The sequence below is a fragment of the Ailuropoda melanoleuca genome, chromosome 2, assembly GCF_002007445.2.
Source record: "Ailuropoda melanoleuca isolate Jingjing chromosome 2, ASM200744v2, whole genome shotgun sequence".
NCBI classification, from domain to species: Eukaryota; Metazoa; Chordata; class Mammalia; order Carnivora; family Ursidae; genus Ailuropoda; species Ailuropoda melanoleuca.
The window spans coordinates 122193593-122213571 of NC_048219.1; the positions used below are offsets into that span (position 1 = coordinate 122193593).

Sequence of the window (19979 nt, forward strand, 5' to 3'; positions counted from 1 at the left end):
CATCTGATTGATGCCAGATAATTTTGAGAATATCAATAAATTTCTTTTCTACTTTAAAAATAAAAGTGGAAAGAAATCATTCAAAAACTATCACAACAGATGTAATTGTAAATAAATGCTTGAAGTAGAGTTTTATTATAGGGATCAGGAAATAAAGGTTTGTTTTTGTTTCTTTTTAACCTGAACATACAAACCAAAGCTGGTAGAAGCAAGTGAAAATAATGTGACTATATTATGGAGCTTGAAAAATGGAGCAAAGGATGGACAGCCAGGAAATTTGCATGGAAAACAAATTTCATTGTCTGAATGAAAAATTAGACTTGCATAACAATGAAAACAAATCCTAGTGGATAAAACCACAGTAGAATTGTTTTGTGTCAGGTCACATCTGCAGAGCCCGGAAAGCCTGCTGAGGACACTAGCTCATATTAAACATTTTTTTTGGTGGGGCTGTCATGAGGACCACATAGGTGAACTCTCCTTAATACAACTGGTGACTTTGTTTTAAAAAAGAAAAAGTCATTAAATCATATTTAAATTTAAAAAAGAGAATCAGCTTTTTAAAAGAAACCGACCAAAATCGCATAAAACTAGATTATTATGTATATCACAATGGATCCGCTTTAGATGATGCATTTAGAATGACGCATTTAGAGTGTGTCTCACAAGTAAAAAATAACATTCTATGAATACAATAAAAACCAAATATTGCCTAGATAAGGATGTTTTTATCCCTGAAGTGATATCTGAAATGTATGAAAAGCCAGTATAAAAATAACAATAATAATAATACTGGTGTTAGAGCAGCTGACATTTTTCCCGTACCTGCTTTGTTTTAGTCCCTGAGCTGTGCTCTTTAACATCATTATTGCATGGGCAGATAGTGTGCAAAGTGCTGCAACAGACATATTGCTAGTAAATTTAAGAAGCACTTGTTTGATGGGAAGAAGAAAAGACAAAGGAAGAGATGGGAGCAAACTTGAGGTCAAACAGAAAGATAAAGGTCATGATTCGCCCCTCCAAGTCTTATTTAAATAACTGGGAAGGGATGAAAAAGAGACAGTAAAGCAAAGTGTAATGGAGTCATTTGGAGCCAGGAATGCTTTAGTCATTAGGATGTAAGTTTTCGTATAATACTGGTTGCTTAAGCTATGCTAGCTAAGAAAAGTAACCGCGCCCCATGAGAAGACCTTTCCTCTGTGATGTTACCCCCCTGTCACCGGAAAGGCCATAGTCAGCCGTCGGGCTGTGGGGCCAACCAGCAACTCTGGTGCCTCCCTGGTGCCACAGAACCTGGAAGACCAGTAATGTATTAGTTTTATTCATCCCAAGGCTGGCTTTATTTCTGTACTGCGGAAGAACAGGGAGGGGTTCTGTTCCTAACCAGGAATCAGAACCGCAACTCTGGGGCTTTCAAAACGCAATTTAGAAAGCCACAGTTAAACATTCCTTTAACTCACCTCTTAACTGAATCCCTCAGCTCTCCTCACCAGGAATCAAGTAACATTGATTTTTATGTCTTTCTTGATCATATAAGCCACAAATGGTTACCTCCAGGTTAATTTTGCACCAACTCCTTCCTGTAACTTCCCAGCAGTGGGATGTTGGAACTGTGTGGCAGGAGTGAAGAGAGTCAACAGTTGCAGGTTTAGACTTGAAGTACTCAAAAACTAACTGCCAAATCTTTTCTCTGATCTCTCTTCCCTAATAGAAATGAAAGTTTTATCTGAGGTCTTTTTTCCTCAGTTGTGACTTGTTTCTGATAAAAACTTTAGACAAAATTTCACATGTAGCTATTCCACTGTGGGAAAAGTTTATTATAAGAATGTAAATGCATGTTTAGGAGTCCTTATGCAAGTGAGTAGCAACTTACTCATTCAACTAATTCAACAGCTGAGAAATAGAAAAGGGTTTTTTAATTAGCCATATCAATTAGAATTATTTTACTTACAAACAAAAAACCGAAAAAAACCCCAAATTCCCGGGGTGCCTGGGTGGCTCAGTCGGTTAAGCATCAGCCTTCAGCTCGGGTCGTGATCCCAGAGTCCTGGGATGGAGCCGCATGTCAACAGGCAGTCTGCTTTTCCTTCTCCTCTACCCCTCCCATACCCCCCACCCCGGCTCGTGCTCTCTCTCTCACTCTTGCTCTCCCTCTCTCAAATAAATAACTAAAAAAATCTTTTTAAAAATTCCCAACTCAGGGGCGCCTGGGTGGCACAGCGGTTAAGCGTCTGCCTTCGGCTCAGGGCGTGATCCCGGTGTTATGGGATCGAGCCCCACATCGGGCTCCTCTGCTGTGAGCCTGCTTCTTCCTCTCCCACTCCCCCTGGCTTGTGTTCCCTCTCTCGCTGGCTGTCTCTGTCTCTGTCAAATGAATAAATAAAATCTTTAAAAAAAAAAAAAAAATTCCCAACTCAAACTACTTTTAACAATATAAGAATATATTCCCACAAGTAATCAAAAACTCCAGAACACTTTGGGTTTCCAGCAAGAGTTGATCCAGCAATCCTGCAATATCACAAAGGACCCAGTGTCTCTCCATCTCTGGGCTCCATCGTGCATGGTGTCTGCCTCACCCTCTGACCTGCTCCCGATCCAGGGTGGCTGTAGTTATCCACACATCAATACAGGCTATACGTGGGACCTGACTTGCTTTTCTCAAATGTGGGACAAGAGTCTTGAACTTCACAGTGATCAAACCAGTTCTAGTCAGACAACTTCCCTAAACGAATCACTGTGGTCAAGGGGAAGGGATGTGGCCAGAGAGTCCTGTCCTCGTCATCAGAGTCAGGACTGCATCACGGCTCAAGGATGTGTAGTGATAGCTGGAACTTATATTCAAGCAACAAACTAGAAATAACAAACTAGAAATCACCAGAGTTTCTAGCCATAAATGTCTTCCTTAAGAGATCTGGGTAGGCCACTTTCACTAGGTCAATTATCTTTCCATCCCACATGACTTTTTAGTGTTCACAAGAATTTAAACTCAATAATACATAGTTATAAAGGGAAAGGAAATGATATGACAGAGACTGAAAGAAAAAAGAAACTTTAGGGTGCCTGGGTGGCTCGGTCGGTTAAGCATCTGGCTTCTGCTCAGGTCATGATCTCAGGGTCCTGGGATGGAGCCCCACATCGGTCTCCCTGCTCAGCGGAGAGCCTGTTTCTCCCTCTCCCTCTGCCACTCTCCCTGCTTGTGCTCTCTCTAGATCTCTCTCAAATAAATACATAAAATCTTCAAAAAAAAAAAAAAAGAAAGAAAGAAATAAGAACCTTTGGATAGGTTAGAATGAAAAGACTGAGAAAGTCTGAGGCATTTTTTTTTAAAGTCAAGGAATATTTATAATCGATGCCAGAATATGAATTGATTGTAACTATTGGTTGTTGATATTGGATTTACACTGCTGTTGGGACAGTCACCCAGTGCTGGCTGTGTGTGACTAAGAGTCAGGGCAACAGTGTTTTCAGCGGCAGCACTTTGTAGCGCAGACAGGCAATGGCAACGTCTTTCCTTGCTGGTGTTTGAAAGCAGTCCTGAGTTTTGCCTTTGAGAGTAGACTGAGTTAGCTCCAAATTCTTTAAACTATTCAAGATAAGGGGAGAAACAAGCAAGTGGAGGGATAGTGCTTCCTGGGGGAGATTGTGAATTCCCCATGAATAGGATATGTGGGATGTCAAGTAATAGGTAAAAAAAGAAATAAGTTTTGGGGACCAATGTACAGCATGGTGACTACAGTTAATAACACTGTATTGTACACTTTAAATCTGCTAACAGAAGAGATCTTAAGTCCTCTCAACACACACAAAAAAGGTAACTTCTGTGAGGTGATGGATGTGTTAACTAACTTGATTGTGGTAATTATTTCACAATGTATACATACATCAAACCGTCACATTGTATGGCTTTTAAAATATACAATTTTGTCAAATATATCTTGATGAAAATGGGGAGACGGGGAATCTGTGATAAACAGAAAATATATTTATGTTAGCAACAATAAATTAAAACAGATTTTAGGTGTAACAAAGAGACAGAGAGAAAGAAAAAGAATCAAAGTAGCAAAAATACAGCCATAATTATAATCTGGTTTTCTGAAGCAGGTCATAGAAGCTGAAAAGCAGACAGATTACATCTAGCATCAGTCAGGATTTGTGCTCACTATGCCCCATGCAGCCACCACGGGCCCTAAAAATTGTTGTTGGAGCAGATTAGGCTTGAATTAGGGATGAGAGAGAAAAATGCTTCATTGGAGACATATTCACCTAGACAAAGTGTCCAGGGAGAGAAACAAAGCCTGGTAGTTACTGGAAGAAAGGAGACTGCAGCAGAATGGAAAAAGATGGGGGGGGCATGCAAAGGTCCTGTCTGGAAGTGGGGAGATGTCTGAGGCAGTCTCTTCTGCTGCTGTGGGGTCCTACCGGTGGCCTCTATCACTCTGCCACCAGCCGTGCCAGCTCACAGAACAGGAACAAGGAAAGCATCTTGAGCCCAGGGAGGATGCAAAGCTCCGTCTCCACTGCCAACTCTTCCTGGCCTTGACGTGCTGGTGTGTGGCCTGGGGAGCTGCCTGCTGGCCATGAGGGAGCACAGGGGTATGTGTAGATGGCTCTGAGAAGACCAATCACTGCAGTCACCAGGGCAGCATCCTGCACCCAGAGTCTCTGAGAGCACGACTGGCAGCAGGTGACACTATTAGCTTCCTAGAGCGGCTGTAACAAAATAGCACAAACTGAGTGGCTTAAAACAACAGAAATTTATCATTTCACAGTTCTGGAGGCTAGAAGTCCAAAATCAAGGGCCAGGCTCCCTCAGAAACCCGTGAGGGAATGACTCCTTCCTTGCTTCTTCCTAGCTTCTGTTAGTAGCTGGCAATCTTTGGCTGTTCTTTGGTTTACAACTCCCTGAATCCCATCTCCACCTCCATTGTCACATGCATTCTCTGGGTGTCTGTCATCACATAGCCATCTTTGCAAAAGGACACCAGCCATATTGGATTAGGGGCTCACCCTACTTCAGTACAACCCCTTAACTATACCTACAGCAACCCTATTTCCAAAAAAGGTCACACTCTGACATACTAGGGGTTGGGATTTCAACATATATTGCTTGGTGGAGAGGGGACACAACTCAACTTGTAACAGATGCTAAATAGGATGAGAAAAAATTAGCAAAGTAAAAAAAAAAATGCCCATCATATAGAATCAAAGATACATATTTGTTTTCTAAATATGGAAAGATAGAAAAAGTTTGTATCCATATCATTTGAAGCTAGATCGTTCAGATAGGTTCAGTCTATCCTAGTTCAATCAATAGTGCTATAGAGAATCTGCAAAGGCAAGCCAACTGATTGCTCTTGAGAATACAAAGGGTGAAGATAAACAAATTGTATCTTGCTGCCAAACATCTGAGCCATGTTCAGTTGGTCAAAGAAGAAACGAAAGAATAGCAGTAGCAAAATCAAATAGAAAATCACTACTCAGGAAGCCTTTCAAGTTTATTAACTATACAGTGAAAAAAATCAAAATCAAAAGAACAATATTTACTGTTTAAACAGCAATCCTGGCTTTCTAGGGAAAGGAAAGAAATAAGTGAAGGGAAAAGATGTCTAAAATTCCAGACCAAAATAAATTTTATTTTTCTGCTTTTATATGTATTTGTATATTTTCTAAACAAAGTTTGTCTTCTTGAAAAAAGTCACATAGTACAAAAAAATATTTATTTAAATAATCTTATTTAATGAGCAAATTCTCACATAATGCTTAGACTCATTTTAAGTTTTTATTTTCAAAATTAAATTAATGAGAGATTTAAAGTTTGTGTGTGTGTGCATAAAATCTATCAAGAAATGTAAAGAAGGACATTCTGTTTGTGAGATTAAACAGAGACAAAAATGTGACAGTAAGAAAGAAGGCTCATTAAATTTAGCCTTATTCAAAGATGTTGCCTAGTTTTCAAAAAAAAATATGAGAATTTATAAGATAGTTGATTGTCACAAATCATCTATGACGAGTACTGTACTATATGATACACCTAAATGGCTTGTACTGGCTTTTTACTCTGCTTTCTCACAACTCATTTAACTTTGTCTATATCTACACTGATGTAGATTTCTGCATAATCTATAGATTCTGAAGCTGGTTCCCCTAGTCATCAGCACTCAAGTATGCACAGCCAGCAATCTGGCCTTAAAAAAGCATAATGGCTTTAATGAGTAGGAAATCAATTAGGAATTTTGACACATGGTGATATGTTTAAGCAATTAGGCCTGTCCTTAGCTAGGAGGACAATGAAATTGACTATGTCACTTCAACCTTCTAATGGCTTGGAGCAACACCACTCATTGACCATCACCAATCTGAATCTTCCTTTCTAGGGAAAGCACAAGGCTGCGGGCTGACTTGAATTTGTGTTCTGGATCAGCTGTAATTATATGTGTGTGATTTATTGGTTTTCTATCTGCTGCTTTCTGTTTACACTGGAAATAATGCAATTTGTTTTCCTTCTGAAACTCCCAAAGTGAATTGTTCTAAAGTGTTATGTGCTTAACTCGTATGGATGATTCAAACTGTCAATGATCAAAAGTCACTTAAATGCATAATGCATGGCAGATATCCCCCCTAATTATTTGGTCTAGACTATTGTTAATACTGTGTTTCTTTATCTGGGCCCCCTATCTGATGCCTGAGGAAGAGGCTCAGAAATAGGGCAAGAGGTAGAGCAACCAAAAATGATACACCATGGTCAAACCAGCCAGAATTCTATGGACATCTTTAGTTTTGAAAATTCTCAAGAGAAATAGTAATATGAAAAATGACCTGACCTACCACAAAGTGGAAATGCTGGCAGCCTCCATACATGATCAGCTCTGCCATATGATTCCCTATTTACCTGAGTCACAAACACTTACTGAGCGCCTGTGCTAGGTACCCACAGTGGTAAGGCAGAACATACAATTCCTAGTTTTAGGAAGCACAAGATCTAAGAGGAAATCTTTAGTTCCTGCCTCCCCATCCACCCCACCCCATCCCTTCTCCCAGCCATTGTGTTCTCATTCCATTTTCTAATTTACCAGTCTTCACCCCAGTTTGATTTGCCAGAATGTTCAATATACATTTTTTATTTGAAAAGACTACTTTGCAGGTCAAATAGTATCTGCCTCACTCTATCAACATAAAACTATACCAATGAAAAAGTAATAATTTGGGAGGATTAAAAAAATACCTAAATATTGAGAAAAACAGGAAAATACCTTGCAATCTCAACTCCAAGAAAATCACAGTAAACCTTTTGGTGTATTTGCTTTCAGACTTTTACTTTGCCACACTTGCTTTTTTTTCCTTCACTTAATGTAGAGAGATTATTTTCTGTGTTAAAATTATCTTTAAAAAGTCATCTTATAGGACGCCTGGGCAGCTCAGTTGGTTAAGCAGCCAGCTCTGGATTTCGGTTCAGGTGTTGACTTCAAAGTCCTGGGATCAAGCCCCATGCTGGGCTCTGCACTCGGTGGGGAGTCTGCTTGAGGATTCTTTCTTTATCTCCCTCTCCCTCTGCCTTCCCCCCGCTCGTGTGCACACACACACTCGCTTCTCTCTCTCTCCTAAATAAATAAATCTTAAAAAAAGTCATCTTACTGATTGATAATTAACCATCTATAATTTATTTAATCATTCTCCAAGCATTACTCTAATGCAAAATGGTACAGAAAATGACTGCACTTTTGTGCAATGGTCCTTTCATGAAAGGACGAAAAATGGAATACCTACCTTCTTTTTAAAGTGCTTTTTTTAAGCTATCATATAAATCAAGATATATATATATATATATATATATATATATATATTTTTTTTTTTTTTTCTTTTNACCTTGGCGTCTGTATAATGTCTGTTGAAGCCCACCTCTGACATTTATGTTTGTAGATATAACACAGATGGCAGGAAAAGACATGGGACAGAGGGCTAGTTCATATCTGCTCTGGGGAGCTAATACGCTCTGTCTTCATGAAGGTAGTCCAAAGTTTGTATAGTAAACACTTGTTTAAGGTTTAAGGCATGGACTACAGAGAATGGTAAAATAAATACTCATTACTAGGTGTTAAAGGAAAGAAAGAAAGGGATGGAATTCAGGACACACTACCCTAAAATATAGCAAGTTGGCTACATCAAATGTTTTAGGCTGAAGGAACTGGAGAAAACAGCAGAAGCAGGAAGGTCACTCTGACATCCTTCCCCTCCCTCACCCTTCTTCCCTAAAAAAGGTTATAAAACCCTCCTGTGAGAAATGCCCACCCTATACCTGGAGGAAAAACGTATCCTTACCTCCAAAAAAAAAGGGATTCCGAGAAGAATCCCAAAAAAAGGCCTGCTAAGTTTCCCCCAGTTCCCTACACTTGCCCCACACTCCTTAACCAATCACATTCCTTCAACTGTCCACTCTTCATAAAACCTAGCATAAAAAACTCAGGTCTAACGGTTTCTTTGGGTCTTCATTTCATTATGAAGGCTCGCTTTTCACATAAAATTTACATTAAGAAAGCTTGTATGCTTTTCTCCTGATAATCTGTCTTTGTCAGTTTAATTTACAGACCTAGCCAGGGACCCTAATAAGGTTGAAGAAAACTTTTTCCTCCCCTACAGATGAAAGTGTGACAGAAAAAGAGAGAGAGGGAGAGAGTATGAAGGAGGGAAGGAAAGGAGAAGAAAGGAGCCAGCAGGGGCAGGGGGGACAGGACTCCAGAACTCCCTGCTGTCTGCCCTTCAGTAAGAATCACTCTCAATGACCCTCCACATACCTCACAACCTGCAGTCTACTCTCTAAAATGGACACGATAATAGTTCCTATTGAATAGGATTATTTTGAGGATTAAATGAGTAAAGTTGAATGCCTGATGCACAATAAAAACAAGATACATGCTAATTATTATTATTGCCACTATGGAAATGTTTATTTTAAAAGGAAACTGTGAGTAGAATTGGCGTTTCCTCTCTAAGATGAACTTCCCTGTTCAATTTACATATATCTGACCAGACTGCTTTGACCAAACAAATAAAACCTTTGAATGAACACCTCTCAGTTCATTCAGAATGAATCACCACCTCAGGTCCTCCTGAAACAGTTACTTAGGTATACTTATTAAGAATGACATTTCCTAGGATCCTTCGTCCATATTTCCTGGTGCAGAACTGGGAGAAAGACAGGGTGATCCAGAGTCACCATGTTTTAACCTATTTCTAGATGATGTTTATGCAAGCTAAAATAAGGGAAATCCTGAGACACCTTTACCCAGAAAAAGTTTAAACAAAAATCTTTTGGTGAATATCGTATGAGTGGCTACAGCACCTTCAGAGGGAGCAGTCTTTATAAAAATGTCAGTGGGCAATGTGCATTTGTAATAGGCCCTGAGAATTATTTACAGAATAGCATAGACTCAAGAGTTTTTATATAAATCTTCTCTGTAGTCCAAAAAACTTTCTGAAATTACTGGGGAGAAGTTTCACCAATAACAAACCAACCACCTACCTCCACAACCACCACCACCCACTACATACACACATACACACAATCGAGATCATCGGCCACAGCAACTTCTTTCATGACACATCTCCAAAGGCAAGAGAAACAAAAGAAAAGATGAACTTGTGGGACTTCATCAAGATAAAAAGCTTCTGCACAACAAAGGAAGTAGTCAAAAAAACTAAGAGGCAGCCCACGGGATGGGAGAATATATTTGCAGATGACACTACAGATAAAAGACTGGTATTCAAGATCTATAAAGAACTTCTCAAACTCAATAGACGAGAAACAAATAATCAAACCAAAAAATGGGCAGAAGATATGAACAGACACTTTTCCAATGAAGACATACAAATGACTAACAGACACATGAAAAAATGTTCAAAATCATTAGCCATCAGGGAAATGCAAATCAAAGCCACATTGAGATACCACCTTACGCCAGTTAGAATGGCAAAAATGGACAAGGCAAGAAACAACAAATGTTGGAGAGGATGTGGAGAAAGAGGAACCCTCTTATGCTGTTGGTAGGAATGAAAGTTGGTACAGCCTGTTTGGGAAACAGTGTGGAGGTCCCAGCAATTGCACTACTGGGTATTTACCCCAAAGATACGAACGTAGTGAAGAGAAGGGCCATATGCACCCCAATGTCCATAGCAGCATTGTCTGCAATAGCTAAATTGTGGAAGGAGCCTAGATGCCCTTCAACAGACGAATGGATAAAGAAGATGTGGTCCATATATACAGTGGAATATTACTCAGCTGTCAGAAAGAATGATTACCCAACATTTGCAGAAACATGGACGGGACTGGAGGAGATTATGTTAAGTGAAATAAGTCAAGCAGAGAAAGACAATTATCATATGGTTTCACTCATTTATGGAACATAAGAAATAGGGAGATTGGTAGGAGAAGGAAGGGATGAAGGTGGGGTAAACAGAAGGGGGAATGAACCACAAGAGACTATGGACTCTGGGAAACAAACTGAGGGCTTCAGAGGGAAGGGGGGGTGGGGGGATTAGGATAGGCCAGTGATGGGTATTAAGGAGGGCACATATTGCATGGAGCACTGGGTGTTATACGTAAACAATGAATCATGGAACACTACATCAAAAACTAAGGATGTACTGTATGGTGACTAACATCACATAATAAAAAAAAAAATCAGTTGCCTGGAAAATGCCAATTCATCCATTTTGGTGGGGAAAAAAATCTGTTGGATATAATCCATTCTGGTTTTAAGGACAGAATGAGTTAATGTGTATAAAATGCTTTGAGTATTTCTGACAAATACTATGTACTTAGAAGATGTTTATTATTATCACTTTTCTTATCTAATCTTAAAAAATCTCGTTTTATAGCTGAAAAGACTAAGGACCGAGACACTGAACAATTTACTCAGGTGCCACAGAGGAAAGCCCAACATCTTTCCCCAATACATTGCTGAATTGTCAGAAGATAATTCTGTTTTTATTGATTCATACCTGAACTTCACCCATGGTCCTGAAACCTATGAACTACCAAACAATGAAAAATAATGTTGTTTCCCCATGATATGTTCAAAAACTGTCATCATAGTAGTTGCTCGTGAACAAGATGACCATTTCCTCAATAATGTAATTCAGAAGGGAGTTTTATACTTCTCCTATTTTATAACGAAAGTACATATCGGTATTATTGAAATGTGGAATCTAAGAAATCAATTGTGGAAAATAAATAGTGGTGTTGCCTCACTGTGGCTCATAATTGTGTTCTTTTCATGTATGCTAATTGCTTGATCACCTATTGCAGCATGGCCTTAATTTTATTCATAGGTTTTTGTCCTTCCTCTGGGAAATGTATGGATGGCTCTGGCACGCATCTTCCTCTCTTTTGAAATCCCCTAGACCAATAATCCATTTAATTATTTTTAGTAATGACTTTGGTGAATGCATTAGCATTAGGCTGTTTTACAGCTCACTCTGGATTTGGATGTTTTGCTCCTGCTAAGTTAAAAAACAGCACCCAGAGGTCTCTTCTGGTAGTGCTTGAAAGACACAATGGGGATTTGCTGGGGTACATTTTAGTTTCCCTTCCCCATTCCAAACAGTTTGTATACCTTCTTCTCTATTTCAGCCTGGAGGTTATAACCTTGAGAGAACCAGAGGTTGACTTCCTGGCACAGGGTAATGCAAACAGAAACTTGTTTAAGGTACCTTTCCTCATCCTAATTCCCTCCTCCTCCTTCATTTTGGTTCCTCCTGTTTCAGTGACCCACCCCACACCCAACACTTTATTTCCTCAACAGATACCATAACCTCTTCCTTATTTCCTAATACCCATGATAAAATTGTTCCCATCTCTGTAAATTATTCTCTTAAGAGTTAAAATGGTAATAAAGCTAATTAAATAACAATATTATACAGCATTTAGAACAGCCCCTAACATATAGTAAATGGCATGTAACATTTATTAAATAAAAATTAACCAATTAAGCTAATTTAATTTATACAGACTCTTCCTTAAGAATATGTTTATATTAAAACAATGAGTTGTTTTGTTTGTTTGTTTCCAAATTTCAGCTTACAAGGTGTTTCAATGACATAGCCTAAAGGGTAGGAATTTTAATACTGAGGCCATAAACTGGACATTTTGGTAATCTTAAAAACACATTTTACAGCATCTACTTATGCCACTTATTCTAGTCGCAGGTTATCCCCTCAGAATGTGATCAGAAAGAATGTACAACCTTGGAGAAATACATTGATCAATCTGTCCACTCTGCATTTCCACTATCATAGACTCCACATTCCTCTAGTTTTAATTGAGCCTGATTACTAAAACCTTATGAGGCTTGCCATCACCCCATCCTTGCTCTCTCAAATACAATAAGAATGGATTCAAAATAATTCCAATTACATTATGATGCTTGCCTGCAACACGGGTGCAAACAGTGATAAAATCCTTGTGTCTGTGGGGCCATAACTTTCCTATAAAGGGATCTACAATCTCAGTGATAGTCATCTTATTAAAACACGTGCTCTCATGTACAATTTTCTTTTCTTTTTATTTTTTTAAAGATTTAATTATTTGAGGCAGGGGAGGGGCAAAGGGAGAGGGAGAGAGAGTCCTAAGCAGACTCCATGCTGAACGCAGAGCCCAACCCAGGGCTCCATCCCATGACCCTGAGATCATGACCCTGGAATGAAACCAAGAGTCAGATGCTTAACCAACTGCACCACCCAGCTGCCCCGGTACAGTGTTCTTTTGAGGTTTTAGATGGATTGTCTTATCCCTCTTCTCTTTCCCATCTCAGTAACAGAAGTAGAAAGAGTATCATCAACTATAGCCCATATACATTGAAGTTCTTGGAATCTGGTCACCAAAAGGGCTCACCAGTAAAGATACCACATTCCCAGTGCTCTTTTCTTTAGGTGAAGCAAGAAAGGAGGAAAAACTATTGACATAAACTCATGGAACATCTCCAACCTCTTCTCTGCCAATCCACATATTTCCCTTCTTCTCTCTAAGCAGGGATACTTGCCCTTCTCTGTGAACACTTCAGTGAAGACTCTCACCACACCCAGCACTCCTTTACTCTGCATCAGCTGCTCACTTGCACAAGCAAGTGACAGTAAGAAGGCTGGCTGCCAATAACTAGTTGTTCACTTAAGTACATACAGCTTTTCTGCAACTCCATGGTTATCATCCTTAATTAAATGAGGATAAATTTAGTTCTAGGAGCTGTTTGTAAGAAACTTTCAAATGTCAATGTAAGATAAAGTTAGTATTTCTTGACTGGATTGGAATTTAGTTCATTTCTATTAGGTTCAATATTTAAGTCACTGAATGTTAGAATTGGCAGGAACCTAAAAGACATCTAGAGAAATAATGTCTCCATTTTACAGGTAAGAAATATGAACCCTAAAAGATCAAATAAACGTCCTTGTATTCCAACATGAGCTAGTGGCAGAAGTGCTTTGGCCAATCTATTCAGGAGGGCATTTGTCTCAGTGTGTGAATACACACGAAGGTGAGAAAAACGCAGTTCCTCCCATAAAGAAGCTTTAGTTCTAGAGATATGGGTCTGTCGAGAATTTAGCTAGTCAAGAAGTCTGCATGTCCTTAACCCAATAACAGCCCCTCATGCAAGCACACACCCTAGCCAACAACCCACAGAGTTGCAAGCAAGTTTAAGTCCCCAATACGACTTCCCCAACAGCCCTTGTGACCAACAGTCTCCCTGATGCCCAGCACCTTCTCCTTGTTCACCCCTTAGGTAAGATCCCTGTGGGGCATACCAAGCCCTGATCTTTTAGTTTGAACTGACCATTGTAGCCTTAGCCCAGGAATCCCAAAGCGCTTCACCCACAGACCCTAATAAAGGCATGTGTCCCAGGTCCTATCAATTTCTCTGTCTAAACCCCACCTTGACCTCCTCATGTGGCCCCTCAAGGTGTGCTGGGGACTTTGTCCAGCACCTGTGAGTAACGAACTTTTCTATTTCATTTTCTCTGTGGTCTGTTGTTGAGCTATGGCTCACCATCTAGTGCCTTGTGCTAACAAGTGTTAATGTGACACATTCATTACAAGGTCTTTCCTTGAATTTCCACCATCATTCAATTCAAGGAATAGTTGTGGATGTTGACCATCCTTCACTTCTTCACCTGTGAGCTAGGGATGCAAACATGATTATGACAATTCCCTTCTCTTAGTCTGTAAGTATATTAAGAAAGGAGAGAACAATATACAGTAATATGCTATAAGTGTCTGTGTATGTGTCCAAGTGCTATTTTAAAAGCATATACAAAATATTGTAGAAGCAGTATAGAGGGAAGTATTATTTCTACATGTTTGGATTCAAGATAGGATTTAAATGGAATATATTAGAGTTGAACCTTGAAGTCAGACCCTGTCGATGCCAGGTTGGGGACTTTCTAGCTAGAGGAAATTTTCAGTCTATAAGCTATAAGATTTCAGAAAGGACTAAGGGTAAGCAGAATAATGGCCACTCCAAAAATGTCTACATCCTAACCCCCAGAACTGTGAAAATGTTATGTTACATGGCAAATGGGAATGACGGTTGCTAATCAGTAGATCTTAAGATGGGGAGATTATCCTCAGTTATCCTGGTGGGCCCAATGTAATTACAGGGCTCCTTAACAATGGAAGAGGAAGACAGAAGAGGCCAGAATAATGTGATGTGAAGACGACTCAGTCTGTCACTACTGACTCTGAAGATACAAGAAAGCACCCAAACTAAAAAACACAGGAAGCCCCTAGAAGCTGGAAAAGGCAAGAAAACAATTCTCCCCTAGAGCTTTCAGAAAGGAACGCAGCTCTGTCAAAACCTTGATTCTGGCCAAGTAAGACCTGTGCCAGACTTCTGCCCTACAGAACTGTAAGATCATAAACTTGCATTGTTTTAATCCACTAAGTCTGTGGTGATTTGTTACAGCAGGAGCAGAGAACTAATTCAGGACTCTACAGTTATTTGCTAACTGAAATAACAGCCACGTCCTCCTTGCAATGCCACTAGAGTAGGATTTATACTTGTGCAGAGAGAATGAGAAGAAAAGCAAGGGTGTTCACGCATTTTTAAGTTTCCTCTCTTTTGCTCCAAGCATTTATCCCACTCAAGTCGAAGCTACATGAGTAAACATCGTTATTTCCCTTTTCTTTGGCAATGGGAAGACTCTGACAGGTGGAGAGACTAAATAATGTCTCTGTGGAATTTTCCAGCCACAGGCTTTTCTCCCACCCAAGCAGCCCCTGCAAGGTCTCTAGTTCAGAGACTGAAAGGACCCTAAGAGACCACGTTAGAAGTCTACATTCCTTCATTCCTTCAGGCCCTGGGTACTGGCTGCACATTACGCACTACCTGGCTGGTTTCTATCTCCCTGAGATTTTCGTGCGGTCTGGGGTCCACGTTCGCCAACCCCTCACTCCTGTGTTTTTAGTCAATGCTTCAACTTGATTTCTGGAATAAACCATCTTAGCCTAGTTTCCCCAGCCTGAGACAAGAGCTTGAGTGTAGGCCATGATACTAGGGATGGGAACTGGGGACCCAAGGAGGTGAAGCTGGGAAAGTGGGAATGCCAGTGCAAGAGCACGGTGCCAGGCTGGTAATCACTGAGGAAGGCCAAGTCTCAGTCCCAAAGAGAACTCAAATACAGAAGCGGGTATCCCAGGGCTGTAAACTGCTGTGCACTCTCAGGCTTGTGAAGTCTGCCTGGACCCCGCAGAGGTCTCATGAGGGAACAGAAGTCCGTGAACAGAAGATGAGCTAGCCAGTAACACAGTGGAGGCTGGGAGCCCCCACGTCACACCCACTGCAGCCAGGGCCACAGCAAGGCTGGAATGAAGAGGGAGGCTGAAGGGAGGAGAGGCAGGCAGTGAGTTGTCTGATACAGACGTTCGAAGTTTCATGACTGCTGAGCACTGACCCATAGTGTCCCCAGACCTGCGTTTTTCATGTTGCCTGACTCCGTCTTCAGCATCACGGCCCTCCACGGCCTCAAGGCCTCCCAAGAGACCCTCTCCAAACACGGCTCTCAACCAGGTCCCCAAAACAAAAACACAGGAGACAGGATCTTGGACCATGAGAACCACATATATTGTTTGCTAGGTACTCAGTGTTGGTAATTCCCAAGAACAGATTCACATTTTTCTAAGCCAGCAGCTCCTGTAAACCATGAGAAGGATGAACATCATTGTCTCTCAGTACAGTAAACAGGGAAGCAAAGCTTGGCATCTTCTGGTGTGCATGCACTTTCACAAGACAGCATTTTTCTCTGTTTCTTTAGAGTCCTCAACGAGAACTAGGTAACTGACGCCATGAGAGTGACAAGGCAGGGTGTATTTGCTCCAAGCCTGGCAGCCCCTCCGAGCCTTACTCAAGTGATCAAACAAGTCCGACCTGAAGGAACAATTTTAGCACTTTTTTCCCCTAAACATTCTTTATAGCTAACCAACATTTAAGTGTCTTAGCAGAGGCTCGCTGCAGTGAACTGAGAGTTATTATAGGCTTGGTGATAGCGTTCTTCAAATGAGTAGTGCATTTGAACTAGATTCCGTGATCACTCTCTTATTTAAAAAAAAACAAAAAAACAAAAAACTTTGTTCCCCTAAAGTCCCCTGCAAGGCTTTCTCTACACATGCCTTGAGCAGAAGCCACTTCCTCCGGCACCGAAATGGTGGCAGAGCCTCTGGCTCCCCTGGAGCAGGCTGCTGCCATCCCCCCCCTTTGATCTCTCAACTCATGCCAGACCATGTGCAAAGCTGCTATGCTAATTCCTCTCCTCAGAGCATTCTCCGTCCCCAGTGGCAGACACCATACAATGTTCAGAAGCCTTTTCTTTAACTGGCACGCGAAGCTCAGAAGATTACTGTTAATTGCATGGTACATATTGATTACCCTTCTCCTAGAGTTCATAATTTTGCATACTGCAAGTCAAATTCAGCATATCCTGACTCCTCACAAAGGACCGGCCTCCTTTGTATTTTTCATCCTTTCTTCCTTCTTCCTTCCTCCCCTACCCCCTTCTCTCCTCTTCCTTCTCTTCCCCTACCCCTTCCTTCCCTACCCCTCTCTTTCTCCTTCTATTCCTTCTTTTCTTCCTAACTCCCTTGCTCCTTCTCTCCTTCCTTCCTCCCTCCCTTTCATCTTTCTTTCTTTCTCTCTCTCTTTCTCTCATGCACACCTCATGCACGGATACACAAAACTCAAAATGTTCTTTCCCTCTTTCTAATTCACACACGAATGAAAAACTTCCTAGTGATTAGGAGAAGCCTATTTAAAAGGCAGACATCAGGCTCATCTTACACCCTTAAATGTCACTTTTAAAAGTCATCAAGCATTAAACTGGGTTTTATTTTTAAATACATGTTTTAGAGAGAAAAAAGAATTATTACTTATCAATTAATTAGCTGCCTGGCGTGTTCGAGAAGAGTGGTGGAACATTCATGTGTAAATCTGTAAAGGAAAAATCCTTGGAGAAGCTCATGTGCTATGTAATTAGAGTTAATTAACACATTTGCTAATTGACTATTATTTAGCACTCCAGCTGCTGAGAAAAAATCCATAGGCCCATTAAATATTAATTAGCAAAAGTCTATTGTCTGATCCTGTCAGATCCTGTATTGATGAGACTTTTTACAAGCACAGCTTTGTTAGGCTGTGTACAGAGCAACACACAGTACTTGGCTAGTGAGGAATAAAAAACTGAGAGCCTCATAATAAACACATAAGGCCTGTATTTCAGTCAATTATTTTTCTCCTTCAACTGATTACATTGCCCAAAATACTAGAAATAAAGTGCCTTAACTGTGTTCACATGGAACCACCTACAGCCTTGAGATTTATGCAGCTCCTGCTACATCAAAGTCTTGGTGTTTACTGAGTAGCTTATGCGACAAAACCTTTAGAAAACTAAGGGAAAACTAACCCATAAGTGTAGGAACAAAATGCTCTCCGTAGCTATTTTAAGCAGCTTTATTGGTATCCAGTCCACATAGCGTGTCATTTACCCTGCGTGCACAATTCAGTATCCAGTCCACATAGCGTGTCATTTACCCTGCGTGCACAATTCAGTGGCCTCTGGTACATTATGTTGTTAAATGTTTTAAAATACATGTAACATAAAATTTGCCATTTAAACCATGTAAGTATTCAATGGCATGACTTACATTCATAATTCTATGCAATCTCCTTAGCTTTTTTTTTTTAAGATTTTATTTATTTATTTGGGTGCAAGCAAGCATGAGCTGGGGGGAGGGCAGAGGGAGAAGCAGACTCCCCGCTGAGCAGGGCTCCATCCCAGGGTCCTTGGATCATGACCTGAGCCAAAGGCAAACGCTTAACTGACAGAGCCACCCAGGCACCCTCCTACAGCTTTTATTAGGTCAGCTTGTTTAATGCCTCTTGTGACTAAAGGCACAATCTGAGAACAGATCCATCTGCTCATCCTGCTCTAAAAAGCTTGTTTCCACATGGCTAAAATGTCTCACTGCTCACTCAGCAGTGCTGACCACCGTGAAAATGGTTCTCTGATTAGAAACCTCTCTGTACAATGCCTATCTTGTTTTCTCCTTTCTTGCTTAACTCTTCCTCAGTGTCCACACTTAGCCAAGCAACTGTACTGAACAAGAGCCACATGCCCTTCTGTCTGCCTCTCACGTGGGAGTCCCTCTGGCAATTCCAGCTTAACCAAATAGAAGCAGCTCCAGGTTATCCCAAGACTTCACTAACTTGTACCACTTTGTCTCCCCGTCACCTGACACACAACCAGACCCTCATCGTTTATGCAGAGGAACTCTGCTAAGGGAACAGTCCCATCAACGTGATCACAATGAATATAATAGTTTAATTTATGAGCAATGTAGCGTCCCCTTCCCAGATGTACTACCCAAGTTCACCAGGTAATTAACCTGATGGAAAACTGCTCTTTCTTCCTTTAGCAATCCTGGAAATACCAAAAACAGGGCACAGAAAAGCTGGCACTTTCTGCAGAATTCTATTAGCACCTTTAATTTGTATTAAAACAAAACAAAATAATTTCTTGCAGTATCAATTTGTAATCATAATATGAGGCTAGAATAATAATAACTACAGTTGATCTTTGAACAATGGCAGGGCTAAGGGAACCACCCCCTGCACAGTTGAATATCCATGTATAACCTCTGACCGCCCCCGCAAAACTTAATTACAAACAGCCTACTGTTGACTGGAAACCTTGACTGGATAACATAAACAGCCAATTAACACATATTCCGTATGTTATATGTACTACATACTGTATTCTTATAATAAAGTAAGCTGGAGAAAAGAAAGTTGTATTAAGAAAAACCTAAGGAAGAGAAAATACATTTACAATGCTGTTTATTGAAAAAAAAAATCTGTGTTATGTAAGTGGACCCATGAAGTTCAAACATGTGCTGTTCAAGGATCAACTGTAATAGCTATTTTTTAAATTGTGGAAAATTTCTGTCAGGTACTAAACTAAGTGCTTCATATTATATCTCACTTAATCCACAAGAGCTCTAAAGGTTATGCATCATGACATAGCTGTTAAGAATGCTGGTGCCACATGGACCTGAGTCTGATTTCTGGCTCCCCAGAAAAATAAAGCCATTGTCCTACAAAAGGTTTATTAGGAAATGTCATTTGGTGCCACCTACAAATTATAGGCGGAGTCTGTGGATGCACAGACTTAAATGACAGATGTCCCCGTTCTAGCAACATTAAACAGAGAGGCAGTGGGCAATTGCAGGGCTATGCATTGGAAGAGGGATTTATGGGGCAACATGAGAGTGACCTCACATGAGGGAATAAACATGTTGGTTCAAGTCCAAATAATCTGAGTGTAAGGCCATCTGTTTAGAGAAGTGCCAGGAAATGCCAGCTGCCCACTTCCCTAGTACCTGGAGTTCCTGGTCCCTGTGGGGAATTAAGTCTATGAAGAAGCCCTCCTACTTAGGAAAACAGAAG

General features: G+C 40.5%; 1 protein-coding gene across 1 annotated transcript in view; it reads right to left on the minus strand.

Moving 5' to 3' along the window:
* LOC105239327 (endonuclease III-like protein 1) overlaps positions 1 to 16093 on the minus strand; it is a 122405-nt gene extending 106312 nt beyond the window's left edge. Inside the window, 1 exon segment of the mRNA XM_034642100.1 lies at positions 15813 to 16093. Within this exon segment, the coding sequence (XP_034497991.1) occupies positions 15813 to 16093 (281 nt within the window).
* Between the last annotated feature and the right edge of the window lie 3886 nt (positions 16094 to 19979).